This window comes from Somniosus microcephalus, chromosome 4 (genome assembly GCF_052327205.1).
Source record: "Somniosus microcephalus isolate GS21.2 chromosome 4, FLI_Smic_1.0, whole genome shotgun sequence".
Lineage (NCBI taxonomy): Eukaryota > Metazoa > Chordata > Chondrichthyes > Squaliformes > Somniosidae > Somniosus > Somniosus microcephalus.
In genome coordinates this window covers 273,756,418-273,783,151 of record NC_140990.1, presented here as the reverse complement: position 1 = coordinate 273,783,151, position 26,734 = coordinate 273,756,418, and the positions used below count along the sequence as shown (strand labels likewise).

The window sequence follows — 26,734 nt, the reverse complement described above, 5'->3', positions numbered from 1 at the left end:
GCAAACATGCTGGTAAGGCATCATAATCAAACAGGCAAATACCATCACTATTTGCTGATATCATTACAATAGTCACACCTGCAGTTGCACACTTCTACCAATAGGCAGAGATTAAGCTCTGGAAGCTGCATATCCTCACACCAATAAAATCACATGACCGTGAGACAGTGGCATAAGCAGGGTTTTTTTTCCATGGGGTGTTTGGATATGAGCTTGCCAGACCAAACAAAATTACTTCAAAAGTTCTATATTTCAAATAAGAATTTCACAATACGGTTTATATAAAAACTTCCATTACTCTAACAATTCAATTAAAGCAAATGAAAAAAAGTCTTGGTGGACAAAAACTCTAAAGCACGAAATCCAAGCACTGGTTAAGTGTCGTTACTCTGTGAATTCACGGCGAACATCGAGGCCCACTAATCGGATTTCACTGGTCAAATTGCAGAACTGACTGGCTCTGGAAGAACATGTGTTGTTTCTGCGTTGTATCAAGTGATCTCTGACACATTCTTTCGAAAGAAGGAGTAGCCCAGTTTTAAAAAATGCATAGAAATGCAGGGGGTGTTTGAACACCCTGAACATCCCATCCCCCTGTCTGCTGCAAGAAAAAAATATGCTTCCGCGAGCAAAGCCACGGGAGATCCAGTAATATTTTTTTTATTCTTTTCCTGCATTCTCACCTTGCCATAAAGCATGGGAGCGATCACCTACAGCATTGGTTGTTAACGTGATCATTTGCATCCGTGGCTTCGAGGAAGCATTGTTCAATTGGCCCGGAAAAAGTACAAACGATAATCGCAGCGTAGTGCGGATAGTGTAGACTTTTATTGCTTGTGGGATTCGACTGTTGAGAGGTCAAACGTTACCACTAAAACGGCGGAGCGGGGTCAATATATGCCCTTGTTCATAAAAGTTGTTACCTAATTTTAAGGGGCCACAACCAGCAGTTGCATTTTGCAGTGAGGTGATCAAAACTGGGGCCGGTTTCGCCTGTTTCTCTCCCGGTTGCTGCAGTAGGGTTAAATGCTGCTGGGCGCGAAGCCAATTCTGCATAAAACTCGCCAACAAGTTTTGTTTGAAGTCTGAGCTGAAATGTTGGCCATTTTTAAAGCTTGCGATCAAGTGTAGAGCAAAATGCAAAACATACATTTCGACAGACTTGACAAGTTGGGGTTACTTTGTTAAAAAACAAAAAGAACTCTTCACTTCTCCGCTTGGAACATCATTTTTGTTTTTGAGCAGGGCACCCAAAATCCCTGGCAGGGTCCGACTCTGCTTTAAGCGCAGGTGGAAGTGGGGCAGCTTCAATACTGTCAGCAGACCGCTCCTGCATCCTAGTGGCAGGAATTGAAGCGCGCAGCTCCAAGCCTGCATAATCCTGGCAGAAACTTCCACCAGGAAAACAAAACCAATTTTGGTCTAAATATATGCAAATACCCTTTGCCAATGAGTTGGTGCGGGCGCTTTGACTTTGTACCGTGTGCGTTGGCTCCGGGAGCACTTGTGTGACCTGGTGCCGAGGAGGCGGGGTGGGAAGCTGGGGAATGCTGAAGCCTTATCCGGGAGCGAGCCGAGCGCTCGGAAAGTTTGATTAGGAGTGGGCACATGTCATGGCTTGAAAATGTTTGTGTTTGCGAAAGCAGAGCGCCAACGATCGGCGCCGCGCTGAACAGACATTGGCCGCAGTGTTGTGGGGAGTGCGGAAGAGGCACGGCAGCCGGAGCAAAGAGCGGCCCCAAAACACCAACCAAACCCCAGCGAAACCCTTCAAACCTGGGGACGTGAGGGGGAGCAGAGCCCCCGCACACAGTCCGCATTTGGAAATCCAGCTCCGAACTAATACTGTACGCCGCAAATACGTGCATTCATTTAGGATGAACTTGCTCGAGTCTTTCTAATTCAAAGTTGTGTCGTTCCCTGCAGTATTTCCGTTACCGTTGAACACAAGGAGGGAGAGGGAGGGGGGAAGCTTTCTGCTGACGGGAACTTTCCAGGCTGTGTATTGAACTGCTGTAAAACTTGCCCGTGTGCTTGAAGCGATGGAAGTATCCGAGTCTGGCACCGCACCTTTGCCTCCTTCAGGGTGAGTACTGCACTTAATTTAATCTCGCATCGGGCAGTAGCTTTCCAACAAGTCTAGTTTTCAGTTAATGTTTCTCCTTTTAAATTGAGAGATTTTTGTCCTACATATCAAGAAAATAGTACACTTACTGTTTTTCTGCTTATAATTTTTTTAATTGAGACACACGAAAAAGCCACCTGACCTGGCCCCTTAATTCCTTCCTCAGAACAGGGACATACACATTACAACAAGGGAGATTACCATCCGATAAAGGGGTTTGAGAGAAAATTAGCAAAATCGTAAAGGGCAATAATAAGGTTTCCTATAGGCATATTAGTAGTCCAGGTAGGGCCGATAAGAAATAAAGAGGCAAACTTGCAGAAGAGAGCGAAGGAATGGCAAAAAAAAGTACTGAATGTGTACTTAGTCTTGGTTTTCACAGATGAGGTGAATATAGGAACATGAGAAAGGAAGACAACCTGCACCCTTGGAGGTGACTTTAGATTATAATTTAAGAAACATGTTACTAAATAAATTACTCAAATTTAAGATTACAAGAGTAGCTACACTTCAAAAGTACTTCATTGGTTGTAAAGTGCTTCAGGACATCCTGAGGTCATGAAAGGTGCTATATAAATGTAAGTCTTTCTGTTAAGGTAGTCAAATCACAGGGTCATGATGGTTTATATTAGGTATTCTGCTGCAAGTGTCTTACCTCCTGACTCCCCAAAGCCTTTCCACCATCTACAAGGCACAAGTCAGGGGTGTAATGGAATACTCTACACTTGCCTGGATGAGTGCAGCTCCAACAACACTCAAGGCTCGACACCATCCAGGACAAAGCAGCCCACTTGATTGGCACCCCATCCACCACCTTAAACATTCACTCCCTCCACCACCGGCGTACTGTGGCTGCAATGTGTATCATCTACAGGGATGCACTGCAGCAACTCGCCAAGGCTCCCTCGGCAGCACCTCCCAAACCCGCCCCACTGGAGGGCTCGTTGCGCGGGAGTCCTCCCCTTTTCTATTGGGGACTTGGCCTGGAGGGTGTTGCATGGAGCAGTCCCGTGCAATAAGCTTTTAAGTAGGTTTACGGACTCCCAGGCCGCCTGCATTTTTTGCGGCCTAGAGGAGTCCGTGTTCCATGTTTATATAGAGTGTGAGAGGTTGCATCCCCTGTTCCATTATCTGAAGGGGCTGCTCCTCGATTTTTGGCTGCACTTCAGTCCCACTCTCCTGATCTTCGGTCACCCGGTGCGGAGGGGAGCGGGCAGGTCGGAGGACCTCCTCGTAGGACTGCTCCTGGGCCTGGCCAAAGTGGCCATTAACAGGTCCGGGCAGTCGAGGGGGGTCGTTCGGCACGATTGCCTGCCTCTCTTCTGCGGCTACATTCGCACCCGGGTAGCCCTGGAGATGGAGCACGCGCTGTCCGCCAGCATGCTCGAGGCCTTCCGAGACCGGTGGGCGCCGCGGGGACTGGAGTGCATTATCTCCCCGGCCGATGTAATTTTAATTTAATTTGATAAGTTTTATTTAAAGTTCTATTAGGTTACAGTTAATTAGTTCAACAAAAGAGGACCTCCCAAACCTGCGCCCTCTACCACCTAGAAGGACAAGGGCAGCAGGTACATGGGAACACCACCACCTCCAAGTTCCCCTCCAAGTCACACACCTTGGAAATATGTCACTGTTCCTTCATCCTCACTGGGTCAAAATCCTGGAACTCCCTCCCTAACAGCACTGGGAGTACCTTCACCACAAGGACTGCAGCGGTTCAAGAAGGTGGCTCACCACCATCTTCAAAGGCAACTAGGGATGGGCAATAAATGCTGGCCTTGCCAGCGATACCAAGATCCCATGAACAAATTTTAAAAAAAATTGATGATCTTAAGGCAATGTAGAGAAGAAATAGCAAAGGCTCTTGTTATGATTTTCCAAAATTATGCAAAAAGGAAAATTGTGTCTGAGGACTGGAGGGTGGCAACTGTGACTCCCTTCTTCTAAAAAGGAGACAGAATTAATCTAGGAAATTATAGGCCAATTAGTTTTACTTCACATGTTGGTAAACTTATTGGGATTCCTCGTTTCCATCATCATCCACATCCCCTACTCCTTTCCAACCCCACTTCCTTCAGCATCCACACCTAGAAAAAAACTCCCTCACCTCCCCCCTCCCAAGTCACTACTGCACTTTCAAAGTTCCAACTACCAAACCTTTAACCTTCTATTTGCCACAATAGCTGTGCAGCTGTCAATCTGTTCAAGCACTCCCTCACCTCTACCTTTGATGCCCTTGTCCCCAGTAAAACCTACACTGTTCCATCTGGTTGTTTCCCTGGTATGGCTCCCATTTACTTCAAGCACAAGGGGTGCTGACTTGTGCGTATCTAGTTTAGCCATCATCACCAGATCCAGCTGGACCACATCAAGTGCTGTCAGGCCTCACTCTACCAAAACTGTCCACTCCTCTAGGAACATCCTCGAGAGTAAACACAACCCCCCCCCCCCGCTTCTTTCTTTGCTACCAACCACCTCCTTAAACCCCTCTCCCTTGCCCTTGCCTCCAACAACAAGTGCAAGGCCCTCATGGATTTCTTTGTCACTACTTCTGCTGCTTTTCCCCCCTCTTTGCCCACTAAGCCAAACCTCCACCCTGCCGTAGACCTAGCCCCGATCCCGCATCTTTCGTTTCTTTCCTATTTCCCTTCATGTCCTCGAGTTCATTTTGTCCATGAGATCCACCTCCTGCTCCCTTGAACCTATTTCCACTAAACTACTGAAACCCAACTTCAATTCTTGGTCCACATTCTAGCTGACATTGTGAATGGTCCCCTCTCCTCAGGTACTGTTTCCCCCCCCCCCCCCCCTTTCAAAACCACTGGCACCACCTCTCTCAAAATTCCACCCTCGATTGCTCAGTCCTTGCAAACTATTACCCATATTCAAAATCCTTGAATGTGTTGTTGCTTCCCAAATTTGTATTCATCTTTCCCGCAATGCTATGTATAAATCTCTCAAATCTCTGACACAGCACTGAAAACAGCCCCAGTCAAATTCAAAAATGACATCCTGTGATTGTGACTGTGGTGACCTTGTCTTCCTTGACCTCTGCAGCTGTTGACATGGTAGACCACACCAACCTCTTCCAACACTTCTTTGTTGCCCAGCTCAGTGGGACTGCCTTTGCTTGGTTCCCTCCTACCTATCCAATCATAGCCACAGCATCTCGCAATGGATTCTCTTCCTGCCCGTGCACCGCTAGATCTGAGGACTCCCAAGGATCTATTCTTGGCTCCCTTCTCTTCAGTATCTACATTCTGCCCCTTGGTGACAACCTCAAAAGACACTTGCACATGTACATTGTCAACACCCAGTGTTACCTTTCCACCACTTTTCCTGATCTTTCCATTGCCTCTGTGCTGTCAGTCTGCCAGTTTGACATCCAGCCTTGGATGAGCGACGATAACTTCTATTATATTGGGAAGACCAAAGATACTGTCTTCAGCCCTGCAATAAATTGTATAACCTCCTCAGCCACTGTCTCAGGCCGAATCAAACTGTTTGCATCCAATTCGACCCAGAGCTGAGCTTCCAACCCGATATGCTCTCCATCACTAAGACCATCAACTTCCACCTCTGAAACAGCCCCCGCCTCAGCCCCCCGCCTCAGCCCCTGCCTCCGCCCATCTGCCACTGAAGCTCTCATCTATGCCTTTGTCACCTCCAGACTATTCCAATGCTCTCTTGGCCAGCCTCTCAGCCACCATACTTTGTAAACTTCAGCTTATCCAAAACTCTGCTGCTCGTACCGGGTCCTGCTCACTCAGCACTCCTGTTCTTGCTGACCAGCATTGGCTTTTGGTCCCTCACGCCTCCAATTTAAAATTCTCATCCTCTTGTTTAAATCCCTTCAAGGCCCTGCCCCTCCCTATCTCTGGAAACTCCTCCAATTGTACAACCCTCCCACAACTCTCAGTTTCTCTAACCCTAACCTCTTGTGTGTTTTCGCCCCCCCCACCCCCCCCTTCGCTTCAGCCCACCATTGGCAGTTGTGCCTTTAGCAGTCTAGGTCCATGCTCTAGAATTCCCTCCCTAAACCCCAACACCTCTCGACCCCTCTCCTTCAAGTTCTCCTTAAAACCCACCTCTTTTACCAAGCTGTTGCTCACTCATCCTAACATCTCATCCTTTACCACTGTGAAGCGCCTTGAGATGTTTTTCTAAGTTAAAGGTGCAATATAAATAGCTGTTAATACAGGATGAAATTAAGCACTGGAGAAACATTAGTTAATCAAGACCAGTAAGCATAGATTTTTAATGGGAAGGTCCTGCTTGACCAGTCTCATACAAGAAATAACAGGATAGATAAAAAGGACATGCAGTGGATGTGGTTCATAGAAACATAGACGATAGGAGCAGGAGTAGGCCATTTGGCCTCTCGATCCTGCTCTGCCATTTAATGAGATCATGGCTGATCATTCAAATTCAGTACCCTGTCCCTGCTTTCTCCCCATATCCCTTGATCCCTTTAGCCTTAAGAAATATATCTAACTCCTTCTTGAAAACATTTAATGAATTGACCTCAACTGCCTTCTGTAGTAGAGAATTCCACAGGTTCACCACACTCTGGGTGAAGAAATTCCTCCTCATCTCAGTCCTAAATGGCTTTCCCCTTATCCTTAGACTATGACCACTGGTTCTGGACTCCTCCACCATTGGGAACATCCTTCCTATGTCTAGTCCTGTTGGAATTTTATAAGTTTCAATGAGATCCTCTCTCATTCTTCTAAACTCTAGCGAATATAAGCCTAATCAACCCAATCTCTCTTCATACGTCATTCCTGCCATCCCAGGTATCAGTCTGGTGAATCTTCGCTGCACTCCCTCCATGGCAAGAACATCCTTCCTCAGATAAGGAGACCAAAACTGCACACAATACTCCAGGTGTGGTCTCACCAAGGCCCTGTACAACTGCAGCAAGACATCCTTGCTCCTGTATTCGAATCCTCTCGCTACGAAGGCCAACATACCATTTGCCTTCTTAACCGCTTTCTGCACCTGCATGCTTACCTTCAGTGACTGGTGCACAGGGACACCCAGGTCTCGTTGCATTTCCCCTTCTCCCAATCTATTGCCGTTCAGATAATAATCTACCTTCCTGTTTTTGCCACCAAAGTGGATAACATCGCACTTATCCACCTTATACTGCATGTGCCATGCATCTGCCCAATCACCCAACCTGTCCAAATCATACTGGAGTTTCTCTGCATCCTCCTCACAGCACACACGCCCACCCAGCTTTGTGTCGCCTGCAAACTTGGAGATATTACATCTAGTTCCCTCGTCTAGATCATTTATTTATATTATATTATATTATATATATATTTATATATATTATGAATAGCTGGGGTCCTAGCACCGATCCCTGCAAAAGGCAAATGAAATCCTTGATTTTGTATTAGAAGCATAGGATACAAGATCTGGATGGTACTGTTGAACTTGTCTACGCAGCAGTTGCAGTAATTCAATTTTGGTTACTCCATTAAAGAAGCTTGAGGATAATCTGATTGAACTTTTCATGTTAGAGTAAAGGGGAATAGATTGATTCTGTTGCTCAGTGAGATGGTAATGAGAGGACACAAATTTAACATGATCATGAAAAGAATTAAAGAAAAATGTCTTTACACAAAGGGTGGTTAGAATGCTCTGCCACAAACCATTGTTGAAGCAGTCTTTCAGTACTTAAAAAAAAAAGATAGTTACTTGAAAAAGAATAATATTGAAGGATAGGGAGAGTAAGCTGGAAGTCCGCGGAGAAAAACACTGGCACAGACCCGATGGCCCGAATGCCCAATTTTTGTGCTGAATCACAGTGATGCTATCTAGAAAAATGTTGCATAATTGCAATATACCTGTCAATGCATGTTCTTCGGTTTTTAAATTCACTTCTCCAAGCCCAGCATGTATTGGGCCATTTATACGCAAATAAAATTATACGTACTGTGTGTGCCACCTGCTGAATAGGAGTATCACCTATGGAATTATATAAAGTTTCCATTGTTATCCTTGAGTACATTAAATTGACAGAGAATTGAAAGTGGTCAAATTAGAAAATATATAAGACCGATATGTAATGTGAACTAATTAGTTAGGTAAACTCCCATGGCAGCTTTTCAATTATGGCAAGTCATAACTGGCTAGACAACAGGTTATTAGTTATGCAAGAACATTGTAAGCCGAATATGACAAAGAAACATAGATTATTGTTTCCTTATCTGATTCTTTTCAACAGTGCTGAACATTTTTATAATCCGCTTTTAATTTTATATTCATAGCTGTACGTAGATTTTACAAGAGGTGGCAGAATACGCAAATATTTTCTTGTGTAACCGTGAAAGAAAATTTGCCTTCAGTACATCTCTGGGGCAAGAATGCAAATTCAAAAAAAAAAGTTGAGCTAAAATTGTGTTTAGAAATACATATTGTTGAATAAGGTTTTGTTTGTTCTTAGTATTGTCATACTCTTCCCTTTGAGAATATTGTGGAGTAGCGGAAGGATTCAGAGTCTGATTAACAATTTGACAGGCTGCGACGGAACGCCCCTTCCGTGGCCGTAACCACCTTCATACCAGCTGATCGGATGGTTAGTCCTATATACAGGAAACTTTCGTTTAACCAGAGGTTAAAAGTCCGGAAAGCTCTATCTACCGGCAAAATTCAGGAGCCGTTTTCTATAAGTTTTTTTTACTTCTCGTTGCTTTTTTTATCCCAGTCAGGCTCTGCAAGGTCTGTAGCTAAGCAACAGCTTCAGCTAGAGACGCTTGCAGCTGCAGCCGACTGTTTTGAAGCTGTTACTAAGCAACAGGGTTTGTTGATTCACACGGAGCTGAAAAGCTCTATGTTTTAACATTGCCGCTGGTTTATATGGCAGTTTTGATCTAACGGTACCAGCTCGGTCCCGTCAGTGCCGGGTACCAGAAAGTTTCCTGTAGTGGGAAGGTATTATGGGCCCCCAAAACCCATACTATGAGGGGGGTTGGTGGCGACACCTACAGCCACCAGACATGAGTATCCCGCTGGATGTCAACCCAGAATTCAGATCTGTAGCTTCGGTCTCTACTTGTCAGGGCTGTCTGGAGTGGGGTTTGAACCCTGCACCTCTTAAATGCTGCCACCAAGCCAAAGGCTTGCTCATAAAGTTCTGTTAAGGAAAGGCATAAAGGGTGAACAAATGTTAAATATGATTGATTCATTTTTACATAAGTTCACGTCCTGACAATTGCTGTTTTCTCAGTAATTTTGGATAATTTGATCTCCAACATCAAAGATTATTTTCACTGATGATGAAGTGTTGACATAGCTTGCAAAGCAGCACAGCTGGGGTGAAGGTTTCTGCCGTATAATGTGTGTCTCCAGCTTGTAAACAAAACATTTGTGAAGTATTCTTATCTGCTGGTATATTCATTACTGTTCTATGTTAAATGTTCAACCATAGCCTATTGTATAATTTTTTGTGCATAGTTTAGTTGCTGTTTAACCAATCCAAATCGCACTCGACTAAAGTAGAAATCTTTGGGATACTGCTGCTGTTCTACTTCTGGGACTGATTAAATCATAGTCGCAATCTCGTGTAACAGCTACCGACAACAGATCAACTATTTCTGCTGGCAGACTTTTCATGCGTTTCTTTCAATCCCTGTTGGCAGATTACCTGTTTTTGGAAGTAAATACTTTTCATTAATAGTGTTCACATTCATTCTGGCTCTGCTGGAAACACAATGGTTGTGGTTGTGGCTTCGCAAACGCATGTTACAAAATGCTGTATTTCTGGACTCTATGAACAATGCCATGGGGGAGATCTTCTGGGTTTGTAAATAATTTTACATAGAAACATAGAAGATAGGAGCAGGAGTAGGCCATTCGGCCCTTCGAGCCTGCTCCGCCATTCAATGAGATCATGGCTGATAATCCAAATTCAGTACCCTGTCCCTGCCTTCTCCCCATATCCCTTGATCCCTTTAGCCTCAAGAAATATATCCAACTCTTTCTTGAATATATTTAATGAACTGGCCTCCACCGCCCTCTGTGGTAGAGAATTCCACAGGTTCACCACTCTCTGGGTGAAGAAATTCCTCCTCATTTCAGTCCTAAATGGCTTACCCCTTATCCTTAGACTATGACTCCCCAGCCATCAGAAACATCCTTCCTGCATCTAGTCTGTCCAGACCTGACAGAATTTTATAGGTTTCGATGAGATCCCCTCTCAATCTTCTAAACTCTAGTGAGTATAAGCCCAATCGACACAATCTCTCCTCATACGCCATTCCTGCCATCCCAGGTATCAGCCTGGTGAATCTTCGCTGCACTCCCTCCATGGCAAGAACGTCCTTCCTCAGCTAAGGTGACCAAAACTGCACACAATACTCAAGGTGCGGTCTCACCAAGGCCCTGTACAACTGTAGCAAGACATCCTTGTTCCTGTACTCAAACCCTCTTGCTACGAAGGCCAACATACCATTTGCCTTCTTAACTGCCTGCTGCACCTGCATGCTTACCTTCAGCGACTGGTGTACAATAACACCCAGGTCTCTTTGCACTTCCCCTTCTCCCAATCTATTGCCATTCAAATAATAATCTGCCTTCCTGTTTTTGCCACCAGAGTGGATAACCTCACATTTATCCACATTATAGCGCATTTGCCATGTTTCTGCCCAATCACCCAACCTGTCCAAATCGTACTGGAGTTTCACGACATCCTCCTCACAGCTTACCCTCCCACCCAGCTTTGTGTCGTCTGCAAATTTGGAGATATTACATCCAATTCCCTCGTCCAGATCATTAATATATATTGTGAACAGCTGGGGTCCTAGGACCGATCCTTGCAGTACCCCACTAGTCACTGCCTGCCACTCGGAAAACGACCCGTTTATTCCAACTCTTTGCTTTCTGTCCGCCAACCAGTTCTCTATCCAAGTCAATACCTTGCCCCCAATCCCATGTGCCTTAATTTTGCATGCTAATCTCTTATGTGGGACCTTATCGAAAGCCTTCTGAAAGTCCAAATACACCACATCCACTGGTTCTCCCTTATCTATTTTACCAGTTACATCCTCAAAAAATTCCAGTAGATTCGTCAAGCATGATTTACCTTTTGTAAATCCATGTTGACTTTGTCCGATCCTGTCACTGCCTTCCAAGTGCTCTGCCATTACATCTTTTATAATAGACTCTAGCATTTTCCCCACTACCGATGTCAGGCTTACCGGTCTGTAATTCCCCGCTTTTTCTCTACCACCTTTTTTGAATAGTGGGGTAACATTAGCTACCCTCCAATCCATGGGTACTGTTCCAGAGTCTATAGAGTTCTGAAAGATGACCAGCAATGCATCTACTATTTCTAGGGCCACTTAAGTACCCTGGGATGTAGATTATCAGGGCCTGGGGATTTATCGGCCTTCAGTCCCATCAATTTTCCTAACACCATTTCCCTACAAATGCTGATTTCTTTCAGTTCCACCCTTTCATCAGACCCTATGTTCCCCGGCATCTCTGGGAGGTTATTTGTGTCCTCCTTTTTGAAGACCGAACCAAAGTATGTATTTAGTTGGTCTGCCATTTCCTTGTTTCCCATTATAAATTCCCCTGATTCTGACTGTAAGGGACCTACGCTTGACTTCACCAATCTTTTTCTCTTCACATATCTATAAAAGCGTTTACAGTCAGTTTTTATGTTCCCTGCTAGCTTATTCTCATATTCTATTTTCCCTTTCTTAATTAATCCCTTTGTCCTCCTTTGTTGACTCTTAAACTGCTCCCAATCCTCAGGATTATTGCTTTTTCTAGCCAATTTATATGTCCTCTCCTTGGATCTTATGCTATCCCTAATTTCCCTTGTTAGCCACGGTTGAGTCACCTTTTTTGTTTTATTTTTATGCCAAACTGGGATGAACAAATTCTGTAGCTCATCCATTCGGTCTTTGAATGTTTGCCATTGCCTATCCACCATCAACCCTTTGAGTGCCATTCCCCAATCAATCCTACCCAACTCGCTCCTCAGACCATGGTAGTTTCCTTTATTTAAATTGAGGACCCTTGTCTCTGAGTCAACTACTTCATTCTCCATCTTAATGAAGAATTCGATCATATTATGATCGCTCCGACCCAAGGGGCCTCGTACAACAAGATTGCTAATTAATCCTTTCTCGTTACATAATACCCAGTCTAAGATGGCCTGATCTCTGGTTGGTTCCTCGACATATTGGTCCAGGAAACCATCCCATAAACACTCCAGGAATAATTCCTCCACAGTATTGTTACTAATTTGGTTGGCCCAATCTATATGTAGATTAAAGTAACCCTAGATGACTGCTGTGCCCTTATTGCACGCTTCTTTAATTTCCCTTTTGATGCCATCCCCAACCTCCGCCTTACTGTTTGGAGGTCTATATACCACTCCCACTAACGTTTTTTTCCCCTTAGTATTTCTCAATTCTATCCATACGGATTCCACATCATCAGAGCTAATATCCTTCATTACAATTGTATTAATCCCTTCTTTAACCAGTAATGCTACCCCACCTCCCTTTCCTTTTTGCCTATCTTTCCTGAATATCGAATACCCCTGGATGTTGAGCTCCCAGTCTTGGCCATCCTTGAGCCACGTTTCCGTAATCCCAACCAAATCATATTCGTTTACCTCTATTTGCGCAGCCAATTCATCCACCTTATTACAAATGCTCCTCGCATTAAGACACAAAGCCTTCAGGCTTGTTTTTTTAACGCTCTTAGACCTATTAGAATTATTATTTACTGTGGCCACGTTTGATTTAAACCGTTGATTTCTCTGACTGCCACTTTTGTTTTTCTCCGTCCTATCTTTTGCTTTTATCCCGGTTTTCCTTTCCTCTGTCTCCCTGCTCAGGTTCCCAACCCCCTGCCATTTTAGTTTAAACCCCTCCGAACAGTGCTAGCAAACCTCCCCGCAAGGATATTTGTCCCGCTCTGGTTCAGGTGCAACCCGTCCGACTTGTACAAGTCCCACCTTCCCCAGAAGGAGGCCCAGTGATCCAGGAAACTAAAGCCCTCCCTCCTGCACCAACTCTTTAGCCATGCATTCATCTGCTCTATCCTCCTATTCCTATACTCACTAGCACGTGGCACCGGGAGTAATCCAGAGATTACAACCTTTGAGGTCCTACTCTTTAATCTGCTACCTAGCTCCCTAAATTCTTGCTGCAGGACCTCATCCCTCTTCCTACCTATGTCGTTGGTCCCAATGTGAACCACGACCTCTGCCTGTTCACCCTCCCCCTTCAGAATGCCCTGCAGCCGTTCAGTGACATCCTTGACCCTGGCACCAGGGAGGCAACAAACCATCCTGGAGTCATGTCTATGGCCACAGAAACGCCTATCTGTTCCCCTTACGATAGAATCCCTTACCACTATTGCTCTCCCACTCTTTTTCCTCCCTTCCTGAGCAGCAGAAGCACCCCTGGTGCCAGAAAGTTGGCTGCTGCTGCCTTCCCCTGGTGAGTCATCCCCCTCAACAGTATCCAAATTGGTATACCTGTTTGAAAGGGGGATGGCCACAGGGGACCCCTGCACTACCTGCCTGCGCCTAGTACTCTGCCTGTTGGTCACCCGTTCCCTTTCTTCCTGTCCAACCTCTACCTGTGGTGTGTCCAACTCCCTAAACGTGCTATTCACGATGCCCCGAGCATCGTGAACGCTCCAGTATGCATCCAATTGTAGCTCCAGTGCCGCAATGCGGTCTGTCAGTAGCTGCGGCTGGGTGCACTTCCTGCACACGTAGTTGTCAGGGACACAGGAAGTGTCCCTGAGTTCCCACATATCGCAGGTGGAGCATATCACAGGGCCGGGTTGTCCTGGCATGATTTACCCTTTAATTAATTGAGTTTAAATTAAATCAATCAATCCCACTAATTACACTGCAGTTAAATAGTTTACCAACAGTCCCCGCTACACCAGAGACCTTAGAAACTATAAACCAGAGTTAAAGTTTAAAAAAGAGAGAAATACTCACCAACCAATCACTTACCTGCTTCCTGCTGACATCACACTTTGATTACTTTTTACCTCTGTCCCCTGCTGCTGAATTAGTATGCCTCGTTCGCTGCCGCCGGTTTTATACCTCGCCGCGCTCGATGCTGCTCTCCCCCAGGTCCAGCCGCTGTGGTCGGGCCTCGTTCGCTGCTGCCGGTTTTATACCTCGATGCTGCTCTCCCCCAGGTCCAGCTGCTGTGGTCGGGCCTCATTCACTGCCGCCGGTTTTATACCTCGCCGTGCTCGATGCTGCTCTCCCCCAGGTCCAGCCGCTGTGGTCGGGACTCGTTCGCTGCCGCTGGTTTTATACCTCGCCGCGCTCTATGCTGCTCTCCCCCAGGTCCAGCCGCTGTGGTCGGGCCTCGTTCGCTGCCGCCGGTTTTATACCTCGCCGCGCTCGATGCTGCTCTCCCCCAGGTCCAGCCGCTGTGTTCATCTGTAAAACCTGACTTCAGGGGATTATAGTGAATATAAGAAAATAGGTGACTGGAGTCTTGGAGCTACTTTTGGTTCCTGGTGTAATATCAAACTGAAGCTACTTTTGAAGTTTCTGCCTGGGGATACATGACAATACTGAGACTCCACTGACAGTAGTTAAAGAAGACAAAGCCATTAGTACAAGGCGACAAAACCATTGAATTCATCTTGTTGGCAATCTCAAAGTTTGATTTTCAAATCCAAAAGTACTCCACTATTTCTTCAGAAAGTTTATGGACTTTGCTTGATGCGGTGATGTTTATTTTGGTATGTGCATTTCATATACATACCATCTAGTGGTAGTTTTTATGTTTTCTATTTAATTTGTGGATAGACAAGTGAATTCCTATGGCTTCTAAAATCTTTTAGTTTATTATTCTGCCAGATCAAAGAGAATGGTATCATAGCGCCAATCTACACTTCATGCAGTAAGCGCCAATCTACACTTCATGCAGTAAGCGCCAATCTACACTTCACGCAGTAAGCAGGTTACTGCAGGGTGGATAATTATTAATCCTTTGGGGCATGTGGAAATCTGCAGCGGGAGGTTTCTTAAAAGATACAGCTTCCAGTTGGTGGGGGCATGATCTACTTACGGGAATTACTGTTGAAACCCTTGAGAAATTGTAACAATTAATGATAGCATCATGGAATGTTATTACTTGCAGATCGGAGAGAGTGGTAAGTTTTTAAATTAAACCAGCAGAAGCAAAAAGGCAATGCTTGCAGCACATACCAGTAAATGAGTCAGAGCTGGCTCAGTAAATGTCCACAAGAGGAAAAATAACTCTCCAATTTGAAATGTACAAAATGTTTTCAATGAGAAAGAGCTTCCAACAGAGCAAGTTGGAAGTTAAGGCAAAGTAGAAGCAGCAGGAGGGTGGCAAAACACAGAAGCAGCAATAACCTGATGGTAAAGTAGCAAAACTATACTTTGTAACGTCCACAGTGAATTTCCTATTTATATGAAAATATGGTTTACTGGTCTTGGGTAAATATTCTGAATTATTTCCGAACATTAGTTCTAATTTGAAGAGCTAACACTAATTTGAACAGCGTTTGCATATCCATTTGAAAAATTTAAATATTTGCCCGGATTTCCGCACATGCGCAGTTAAACGCGGAAATCCAGAAGTTGCTGTCAGTGATTCCCTGCTCTTCCACAGGGTGCGCTTTTGAAGTCCTCGTAGACGGAAATCTTAGAAATCGCTTGAATTGATGTGAACTTCCACTGTTTATGCTCTAATCACGCTGTAAACCCCCCCCCCCCACCCCCGAAAAAGTTAAGCCTTGTTGAATGAGGTGTAACTGGATTTTTAACGGCATACTAAGTCATAATTACTGCTGAACAACCTCTCTGGCCCTGATATTTGTGGAATGTCAAATTTCTCCATTATGATACAAATTCCATAGATTTTTAAAATAATTTTTAAAAATTGATATTTTAGCTTCTACCTTAATTCCATGTGTAAGTCCCAATCTTTATTTCATTCTCTGTAACATGATTTAAAAAGTGAAGGATAATCAGTGCTTTTTACTTCCTGGTTTGCTATCTGTGAGAATTCTTCAGTGTGATTGGCTGCTTAGCCTACTTGTTGACATCACGGTTGCTGGACGCCGGAGCTCCCTTATAGATGGTGCCAGAACGAAATTAATATTGGGAAAGGTGAAATAGACACCTCCGAGATTGCTAGATCTTTGTGGGCAGCTTTCTTCGAGGTAAGCAAGTGCCATCACTTCACCGCTGACCGCAAAATCCGACCATTCAGTATGCAGCTGGGTCAGGAGTTGACTTTGTCAAAGCAAAGGAAGTATGACCCTCATCCAGAAACACTCTGTGCTTTAATATCAGGAGAGAGTCTGAATTATGGTTCCTCACCCTGAACCAATGAGGGTGCCCTTGCATTACAACTGTCGCGTTGATTTAAATCAGTTTTGCTTTGCACTGATACTGTAGTTATAGTATAAATACAGCCTGAATCGAGAGTTGGCGCAATCTCATACTCAAATGGATTGGGCGAGACACTTTGGAGGAGGGAGTCTCGCTCCACATTAATTTGGAGTAATTTCAGGCTTTCACGCCCAAATTATATTCCAAGTAAGCATGTAGAGTGTGATGCACTGTAAGACAGCACACAGAAAAAGGTAGAGCCACTCACTTGGAGTAAATGGCATAAACATAAGAATTACTGGACAAAAAAAGACCATGGTCCATCTAGTTTTGTTTTCAAGCATCCTGGTAGTTGCATGATGCAGCAATAATGGAATTTACATCAGAGTATACATCCACTGTGAAAGAAGGTTAAACATATATATATATATATTCTCTCTTCTCTTCAGGCTCCCAACTTTGAGCCTCAAATTATTTCATGGTTGTGTTTAGTGCCACTTCTGTGATTAGCAACAGGAGGTTTGCTTCTCCAGGCCACAGCTATTCATGGCAAATTTTCCCTGAGACGCAGCACCCTGCAAAGCGCCATCCAATGGCCCTGAACAGCTGACATTTGCCTGGAGAGGCAATAGAAGTGACACTGTTCACCAAGACTGAGATCTGAACTTGCGACCCTCTGTTTGGGAACCCAGCTCTCTTCCAGAAGAGCTGCTGGAATACGGTAGTGAAAATTCTCTTTGTTCCACAGCCATGCAGGCTCTGGATGCCGGATAATCAGCCAGCTGACGATGTGCTGGATACAAGCAGTTTGCTACATCAGTCAAGGGTCACATAATGGAATTAGTTGACCTCTTGTCAGCTGTTGACTGCAAAATGTTCATTTTTTTCTCTCTCTGGACCAGACAGTGAGGTGTGGAATCTCACATAGACAGAATAAAATTGGTGGAACAGTGCAAATTCGTATTACTGTTTGTGAACTAAATGTTTTCATTAACAGAGTTTTATATATAAAAGGTGACGATCAAAAAATCTCTTATTAAATAGGTTGAATAATTCCTGCCAATGATGATGAATCCTTCAAGAGTGCTTTATGCCAAAAGCCATATGCAATCTGTTTCACAACATTTAGACTACAAAATCTGCACAAATCATTTGTGCACAGAAAGCCTGCATTTTGAAAGGTCAAAAGAAAATTTGGTGAAACTGTTTGGTATTCTAGATGAATATTGTATTTATAATTCAGTTTTGTTGCATTATGGGCTCAGTTGCTTCTACAAGTTAGTTGCCTGATATTGATACTCAGTAATTGAATAAAGATCGAAGCAATAAAATTAACATAAAACAGAAATAAACAAAAGAATGTTGAAGTAAATCATAATGTTTTTGTAATTTAGCTACTAATGGGGAATCTTACTCTCTCAAAATCAAATTTGCTCTCAGTTGGACCAGTCAAATACATTAAATTTTCTACATTGCATAAGTTTGAACATTAGATGAAACATGCTGCTAGTCTGGAAAGTGCAGGTTCAGAGTTTTGAGCATCTTAAAATACTTAAAGCTACATGACCAGGGGGGACAGTATTCTGATAATATGCAAATCAGGAAATTATGTATTTCCTATCATTTGTGCTCTAGCAATGCTGAATGCAAGGGGCACCTGTGCACCCATGGCATCCAGCACCTGCCTGACCTTTTGTACACTGTCCCCACTTGTAATTTAATGAGGGTTAACCTCATTAAATAATGAAGCATTGCAAATGATTGTGGGAAGGAAATCAGGTGTTGCTGCAAGATTTAATGGTAGGTAACAGCTTAAAGAGGCAAGAGCTCTTGGTTTGCAGCTTTTCCAGACAGCTGTGATCATCCATGGTGCTTCTCAAATGCCACAGTAATCAACTGCTTAAAAATCACATTGTAAGTTCCCTAATTAAACTTGATCACCAAAAAATAAATGCAATCATCCCATAGAAAGAAAGAAATAATGCTGCCATTTTAATAACATTTAAATGGTTTGCACTCCATCTACTTCCATCGTGCAGTATTGCCTTCCTGTTCATAACTGGCCTGCTATTGTCCTGTTGCTGGCTTGATATTTCCCTGCAAGTGGCCTGGTGTTCCGGGTAGGACTGTGAACTGAGTGGCATTGGTGAGGAGCCGGCCACAAGACACGCAATATTGAGGAGGGGTTGGGCTGGGAAATGGATTTGGCCCAGCAGGCTGCACGATGTGGGGAAGGGAAGCGTTGAGGCGAGGATTCAGAGTCTTCAGGCTATGATCAGGCAAGAGTATGGAAAGGAAGTTGAGTACTTTCAATCTTGTTCCACACATGTTGAATTCCAAATGAGCAGAACTATGAGAAAACTCGGAACCCAGTCCGAGTTAATTAAAAAAAAATCAGAGTCTCTATGGAATTTACAATACAGAATTATGTATTTAGTCAAAATATGTGAAATTTAATTCTAACTACATATTGGCTACAAGCAGGAATATGTCTCTGGACAGTAATTGTACAATTTAGTTTCATGCTCATTTGTCAATAGATTTGTTTTACTGAGAAGGTTGAATGCTTTTTCGTATTGCTCATGTTTTTCCATCATGTGACTGAACCTACTGACATGGGTAAGTTTTATGGTTTTCTTACATCAGTTGGCAGGGGCTTCCCTACTAATGTAATATTTAAGCCCGCGTAATTTTTGCAGTCTTGGCTCTACAATGCAAGTTACAATCATTTGCTTAGAAGTTTCTATCCAAAATTTATTTTTCCTCAGTCAATAATATGCACTGAAACCAACATCTAGTTCCTACCGCAAAAGCTCGTGTGAGCAACTAGTGCAAACGAGAAGACTCACAGAAGCTAAAGTATTTTCTTGCTAATATTTTGCAGATGTCAAGTTAAAAGCATTAGTTTCATCTAGTGTAAGTCCTCTTTACAACTCTTGTGTAACCACACAAGAGTATGTCGTACAGCACAAGAGAAGGCATTTTATGTGGAGGATACAGCATTGCATTTGGTGTGGAATTAAGCTTTTATGATGGTTTAAACAAATGCATAAACAGAGACATAGCAGTGAATTTAGAACTGTGCGCACTCCTTTCAAATACTGAGTCCACTGCTGTGTACAATTCCAGAGGGCTCTCGGGATTTGTTCCAGTGATAAATGTTGAGCTTTTATTAAGTATGGTGCACTTTAGATAATTTTGCAACTTTTTTTTACTTAAAGATTGATAGATTTTTAATTGACTGAAAGGAAATATGGATTTATTGAATCCATAATTGGGAACCTGAGCAGCGAGACAGAGGAAAGGGAAACGAGGATAAAAGCAAAAGATAGGAAGAAGAAAAACAAAAGTGGCAGTCAGAGAAATCAACGGTTTAAATCAAACATGGCCACAGTAAATAATAATTCTAATTGGTCTAAGAGCGTTATAAAAACAAGCCTGAAGGCTTTGTGTCTTAATGCGAGGAGCATTTGTAATGAGGTGGATGAATTGGCTGTGCAAATAGAGGTAAACGAATACGATTTGATTGGGATTACGGAAACGTGGCTCAAGGATGGCCAAGACTGGGAACTCAACATCCAGGGGTATTCAATATTCAGGAAAGATAGGCAAAAAGGAAAGGGAGGTGGGGTAGCATTACTGGTTAAAGAAGGGATTAATACAATTGTAATGATATTAGCTCTGATGATGTGGAATCTGTATGGGTAGAATTGAGAAATACTAAGGGGAAAAAAACGTTAGTGGGAGTGGTATATAGACCTCCAAACAGTAAGGCGGAGGTCGGGGATGGCATTAAAAGGAAAATTAAAGAAGCGTGCAATAAGGGCACAGCAGTCATCATGGGTGACTTCAATCTACATATAGATTGGGCCAACCAAATTAGTAACAATACTGTGGAGGAGGAATTCCTGGAGTGCTTACGGGATGGTTTCCTGGACCAATATGTCGAGGAACCAACCAGAGATCAGGCCATCTTAGACTGGGTATTATGTAACGAGAAAGGATTAATTAGCAATCTTGCTGTACGAGGCCCCTTGGGTCGGAGCGATCATAATATGATCGAATTCTTCATTAAGATGGAGAATGAAGTAGTTGACTCAGAGACTAGGGTCCTGAATTTAAATAAAGGAAACTACGATGGTCTGAGAAGCAAGTTGGGTAGCATTGATTGGGGAATGGCACTCAAAGGGTTGACGGTGGATAGGCAATGGCAAACATTCAAAGACCGAATGGATGAGCTACAGAATTTGTTCATCCCAGTTTGGCATAAAAATAAAACAAAAAAGGTGACTCAACCGTGGCTAACAAGGGAAATTAGGGATAGCATAAGATCCAAGGAGAGGACATATAAATTGGCCAGAAAAAGCAATAATCCTGAGGATTGGGAACAGTTCAGGATTCATCAAAGGAGGACAAAGGGATTAATTAAGAAAGGGAAAATAGAATATGAGAGTAAGCTTTCAGGGAACATAAAAACTGACTCTAAAAGCTTTTATAGATATGTGAAGAGATAAAGATTGGTGAAGTCAAGCGTAGGTCCCTTGCAGTCAGAATTAGGGGAATTTATAATAATAATAATAATCAACTTTATTGTCATTGCTAGTGCACAAGTGCAGTACAACGAAATGTAGGCTTGCGGCTCCCGAGAGTTTACATGGGGAACAAAGAAATGGCAGACCAACTAAATACATATTTTGGTTCTGTCTTCACAAAGGAGGACACAAATAACCTCCCAGAGATGCCGGGGAACATAGGGTCTGATGAAAGGGTGGAACTGAAAGAAATCAGCATTTGTAGGGAAATGGTGTTAGGAAAATTGATGGGACTGAAGGCCGATAAATCCCCAGGCCCTGATAATCTACATCCCAGGGTACTTAAGGAAGTGGCCCTAGAAATAGTAGATGCATTGCTGGTCATCTTTCAGAACTCTATAGACTCTGGAACAGTACCCATGGATTGGAGGGTAGCTAATGTTACCCCACTATTCAAAAAAGGTGGTAGAGAAAAAGCGGGGAATTACAGACCGGTAAGCCTGACATCGGTAGTGGGGAAAATGCTAGAGTCCATCATAAAAGATGTAATAGCAGAGCACTTGGAAAGCAGTGACAGGATCAGACAAAGTCAACATGGATTTACAAAAGGTAAATCATGCTTGACGAACCTACTGGAATTTTTTGAGGATGTAACTGGTAAAATAGATAAGGGAGAACCAGTGGATGTGGTGTATTTGGACTTTCAGAAGGCTTTCGATAAGGTCCCACATAAGAGATTAGCGTGCAAAATTAAGGCACATGGGATTTGGGGGCAAGGTATTGACATGGATAGAGAACTGGTTGGCGGACAGAAAGCAAAGAGTTGGAATAAACGGGTCGTTTTCCGAGTGGCAGGCAGTGACTAGTGGGGTACCGCAAGGATCGGACCCCAGCTGTTCACTATATATATATATTTTTATATCTACCTATCTGGACGAGGGAATTGGATGTAATATCTCCAAATTTGCAGACGACACAAAGCTGGGTGGGAGGGTATGCTGTGAGGCGGATGTCGTGAAACTCCAGTGCGATTTGGACAGGTTGGGTGGTTGGGCAGAGACATGGCAGATGCACTATAATGTGGATAAATGTGAGGTTATCCACTTTGGTGGCAAAAACAGGAAGGCAGATTATTATTTGAATGGCAATAGATTGGGAGAAGGGGAAGTGCAAAGAGACCTGGGTGTTCTTGTGCACCAGTCGCTGAAGGTAAGCATGCAGGTGCAGCAGGCGGTTAAGAAGGCAAATGGTATGTTGGCCTTCGTAGCAAGAGGGTTCGAGTACAGGAACAAGGATGTCTTGCTGCAGTTGTACAGGGCCTTGGTGAGACCACACCTTGAGTATTGTGTGCAGTTTTGGTCGCCTTACCTGAGGAAGGACGTTCTTGCCATGGAAGGAGTGCAGCGAAGATTCACCAGGCTGATACCTGGGATGGCAGGAATGACGTATGAGGAGAGAATGTGTCAATTGGGCTTATACTCACTGGAGTTTAGAAGATTGAGAGGGGATCTCATCGAAACCTATAAAATTCTGTCAGGCCTGGACAGACTAGATGCAGGAAGGATGTTTCTGATGGCTGGGGAGTCCAGAACCAGGGGTCATAGGATAAGGGGTAAGCCATTTCGGACTGAAATGAGGAGGAATTTCTTCACCCAGAGAGTGGTGAACCTGTGGAATTCTCTGCCACAGAGGGCGGTGGAGGCCAGTTCATTAAATATATTCAAGAAAGAGTTGGATATATTTCTTAAGGCTAAAGGGATCAAGGGATATGGGGAGAAGGCAGGGACAGGGTACTGAATTTGGATTATCAGCCATGATCTCATTGAATGGCGGAGCAGGCTCGAAGGGCCGAATGGCCGACTCCTGCTCCTATCTTCTATGTTTCAATGTTTGATGTTCAAGAACCTAAACCGACTATCAAAAGCTTCCTGCAAAGTCACTTTTTCCCCTTCTTAAAAGTACAGGAAACTTTGGTTTATCCGGAGGTTGCATGTCCGGAAACCTCGTTCTACCGGCAGAAATCAGGAGCCGTTTTGTTAGGTTTTTTTTCTTCTCGTGGCTTTGTTTTCAACAGTCGGGCTCTGGAAAGTCTCTCCTGAAGCTGTTGCTAAGCTACAGAGACGCTTCCAAGGTATGGGCTGACTGTTTACAAGCTGTTGCTAAGCAACAGTGTTTGTTGTCAGATGCGGAGATGAAAACCTCCGTATGCTTCAACATTAACTTTGTATGTCCGGCAGTTTTGATAGATCGGCAACAGCTCGGTCCCGTCGGTGCCGGATATAACAAAGTTTCCTGTATTCTCCACCTCTTCACAGCGAATCCCTCATATTTCACTGAAGAATCTTCCCAAGTTCACAGAAGCACTCTTCCTCTGAACTCACAGACACTCCTTATCTAACTGCAACCCTACATGGAGCCATCTGCATGGTCCCAATCCCCTCCCCCCCCCCCCCCCCCCCCACCCCAACATAAAGATATTTTTCACAATCCCACACCCTCCCTCCAGTTTAAAGGGGTGCACTCTTCCTCGCTGATACTCTGCTCACTCCCAGTTCTTGTTCCAGTTCCTGCTCAAAGGTGTTGCTCCACTCTAGGCTTGGACTCTTCGCTGCATGTGAGCAATACTGATCTGGCAAAAACTACCGTGTTCAGGAATTGCCATTTGCAACAAATGTCAGAATACCACTCCCGAAATGAAGCAACAGTGTCTAGTATGAGCTGGAGGTGGGAAGAACGTCGGAGAGCGGAGCACCAGTGAACTCCTGGCCATCCTTGTGCAGCAGAGTGTACACTGCAGCTGCAAATTTATCATCCCAAGGAGGAAAATCGAGTATATAATTATGCACAATGCACATGCCAGCCTTACATCCACACATAATGCATGAGGAGTAAAGGTTAAATTCTACCTTTGTAAAAATGCCATGTCACACACAACTCACTGTTGTATTCTGTTTATTTAATAGTTTTGGTCAGTTTTAGGGAATTTTATAGTTGGAAGTTCCAGACTGAAAAGAGCAAGTTATTGAAGACTGCTGAAGTGAACTGTTGAAGTCAAGGAGTATGTGACATGTCTCCATGTCTAATGTGGTCTGGATGTAATAATGAAGGAAGGAATTTCTGACATCCTATGTGTGGTGGAGAACCTTGAACTTTGCTTTGTTCATAGTCTATTGCTAATCAAATATGTGGCTTGAGTGAGACAAGATACTGCAAAAGAATTGATATGTGTAATGCAACTTTAAAGTTGTTTTGGGTATGAAGCAAATTTATGTTTGATTAGTTCTGTTACTTTGTCATTTTGTGAGTATTAATTTTTCTGACTGGTCAGTGGGAAAATGTGATCAGTGTGAAATCGATGTTTGCAAGCAGCATGTTCCGTCGCTGTTGTAAACAGGCATTGATAATTAATGACACATAGCTTTTTGAAAAGTGGTGTCACGATGACGTTCTCATTCTGATGTGTGCACCATTGTCATTGCAAGATGTTCTTTTTTAAATTGAGTGACGTGCCCAGCTATACAAAACTTGTTCTGCTTTAAATCTTGATTAAACAAATTAATATAAAAATTTAAATAGGGAATTGAAAACCCAATCGAACTGTAATTTAATGTTAATTGCCTTCCAGTTTCACTGTCTTTTTATGCTGGAACAAATACTAAAATAGCTTTTTTTAGGTGAATTCTAAGAGTATTACTCCAAAATTAAAAAATATTTGTGCATTTTTTTTCTGTTTCAATATATGGCAGAACGTCTGCTGTCAATAAACATCACCTGAATTTATTGGAAACTTTAAAATTACAGTCCTGCGGGCTTATGTTTGCAGAAATAATAGTAAGAACTTTAAGCTGATCATAAATACTGTGCTGTTTGGACTGAAATGTGCAATTCATAGGAAATGCTCCAGAGTCAAAAATAATAACCTCTAGTTTACATTGTGTAAAAGCTCATTTTAAAATTGGTAACTGAATAAAAATGAAACACATTTGATATTATAAGAAAATGCTAAAAAAGGGTTAATGCTATTGAACTTTTCTTTATTGACAGATGTTTTTTGAAAGCTGGCCTTTGATGCCTGGTGTCTTAATCAATAAAATTGTATGATTTCTGAGTGTTGAGAACAAAATCATCTTTTATATTCTTGGGTAGGGGGGAATAGCGCTGGGCCTAACAAGTTGCGATCTAAAATTATGAAATAAAAGTAGAATACATTATAGTATAAACCAAGTACTGTTTAATGCGAATAACACAAATTATGGAAATCTTAACTATTGCTGCATTTAACTTGTGTTCAAAAAATAAATAGTTTCTAAAAAGTAAACTTGAGCTTATGCTTCTTAGCTTACACTGTGATCCAAGTTAAAAGAAGGTTAACGCTTAAGTACAAAAATGTCTCAAAAGTTACTGGGAAAATTGATTCCATTCATACATACTGATTTGAACAACTACCTTTCATTCAGGCAGTGCCTTTGTTAATTTTGACATATTCCAAATTATTAACTTCTTGCCCAGGGGGAAATTGGGATTGATTTGATCAACGCTTCTGGTTTTTCATGGCATTAATTAAATTCTTAGCACAATCTTGGAGATGTTGGAATTTTTCTAGTACATTCCATTTTAGCTGGAGAACTGACTTTTCTGTTACCTGGTCACTTATGGTTATGCAGAATGTTGTGAGTTCCATTGTTTTCTCCAGGATGATATTTACAACAATTTATTTTCAAAGGTGAATACTTGTCCATGTAAAATTAAGGAAATGATGTGAGACGCCTGTTTTATCGATTGGAAATTCAGTGCAGAACTCCATTTACAGAAACAGCAGACACAATGGGGGGAATTTTCCGGGGGGTCGGTGGCGGATCGGGTGGGGGAAAAAAATTTACTTTGTCAGCGGGTCGCGCGGCCCCACTGTCAACCCGCCGCCACGCACCTTTCCCAAATGTCGGGTCTGTCAGGGCTGAGCAAACCCGACACGCAGCAGCGGGGGAGGCAATTAAGGTCATTATGACCTTGTTAACAGAGCATTAAGAACTATTTTCAGCTCACCTTCAAAGATTACCAGGTCGCCCATGGGGTCACGCTGCTCAGGGATCACATCAGGTAAGCAGGGTGGGAGTTGAATGGCCATGGAATCATCTCATTATTTGACAGCTGCAAATGTGTTATAAAAGCTCCCATCTCAGAGTTGTTCACTTTCCAAGCTCGGAAGCTGTTGCTTACTACATTTGCAAGACAGATTGAGCTTTATGCAGGTTGCAAGTGTTTGGAGAAAACTCTATCCAGTGTCACCTCGTTGGAACAACCTCTCTCACCATTGACCAATTACTTCTGTCATCTCAAGTTCACTTGCCATCTATTACATCAGAATGGGTATGGTTTGTACTGTCTCACCTTGGTCCTCAGAATCCCACCACGATCAGCCCCAACAGCAGCAGCACCAGGCACACCAGCAGCAACAACATCCACACCAAATTTCTCCGCAATCAACTGATGCTGCACAGGACACCAGCACCCGACCACACTGCTGCCAGGGATGGTCTCTCCATGGCCAGATTTACTTCTCTTGACACTGTACACCCTGGCTGCCACATGGTGTGCCAGGTTGGCACCACCCCACACCAACACCATAAAGCATCCCTACAATGACCAAGCCATTAGAGTCATAGAGTTATACAGCACAGAAAGAGGCCCTTCAGCCCATTGTGT

The 26,734-nt window shown here is 43.4% G+C and overlaps 1 protein-coding gene across 2 annotated transcripts in view; it reads left to right on the top strand.

The window, feature by feature from the left end:
* Positions 1-815: 815 nt before the first annotated feature.
* The window catches only part of cobll1b (cordon-bleu WH2 repeat protein-like 1b), a 218,859-nt gene continuing 192,940 nt past the window's right edge, over positions 816-26,734 (top strand). For both annotated transcript variants that reach the window (XM_085986435.1, XM_085986434.1), the window contains exon 1: positions 816-2,086. In XM_085986435.1, coding sequence (XP_085842561.1) covers positions 2,043-2,086 — 44 coding nt within the window. In that variant the 5' untranslated portion in view covers positions 816-2,042. The remainder of the gene's footprint in view (positions 2,087-26,734) is intronic.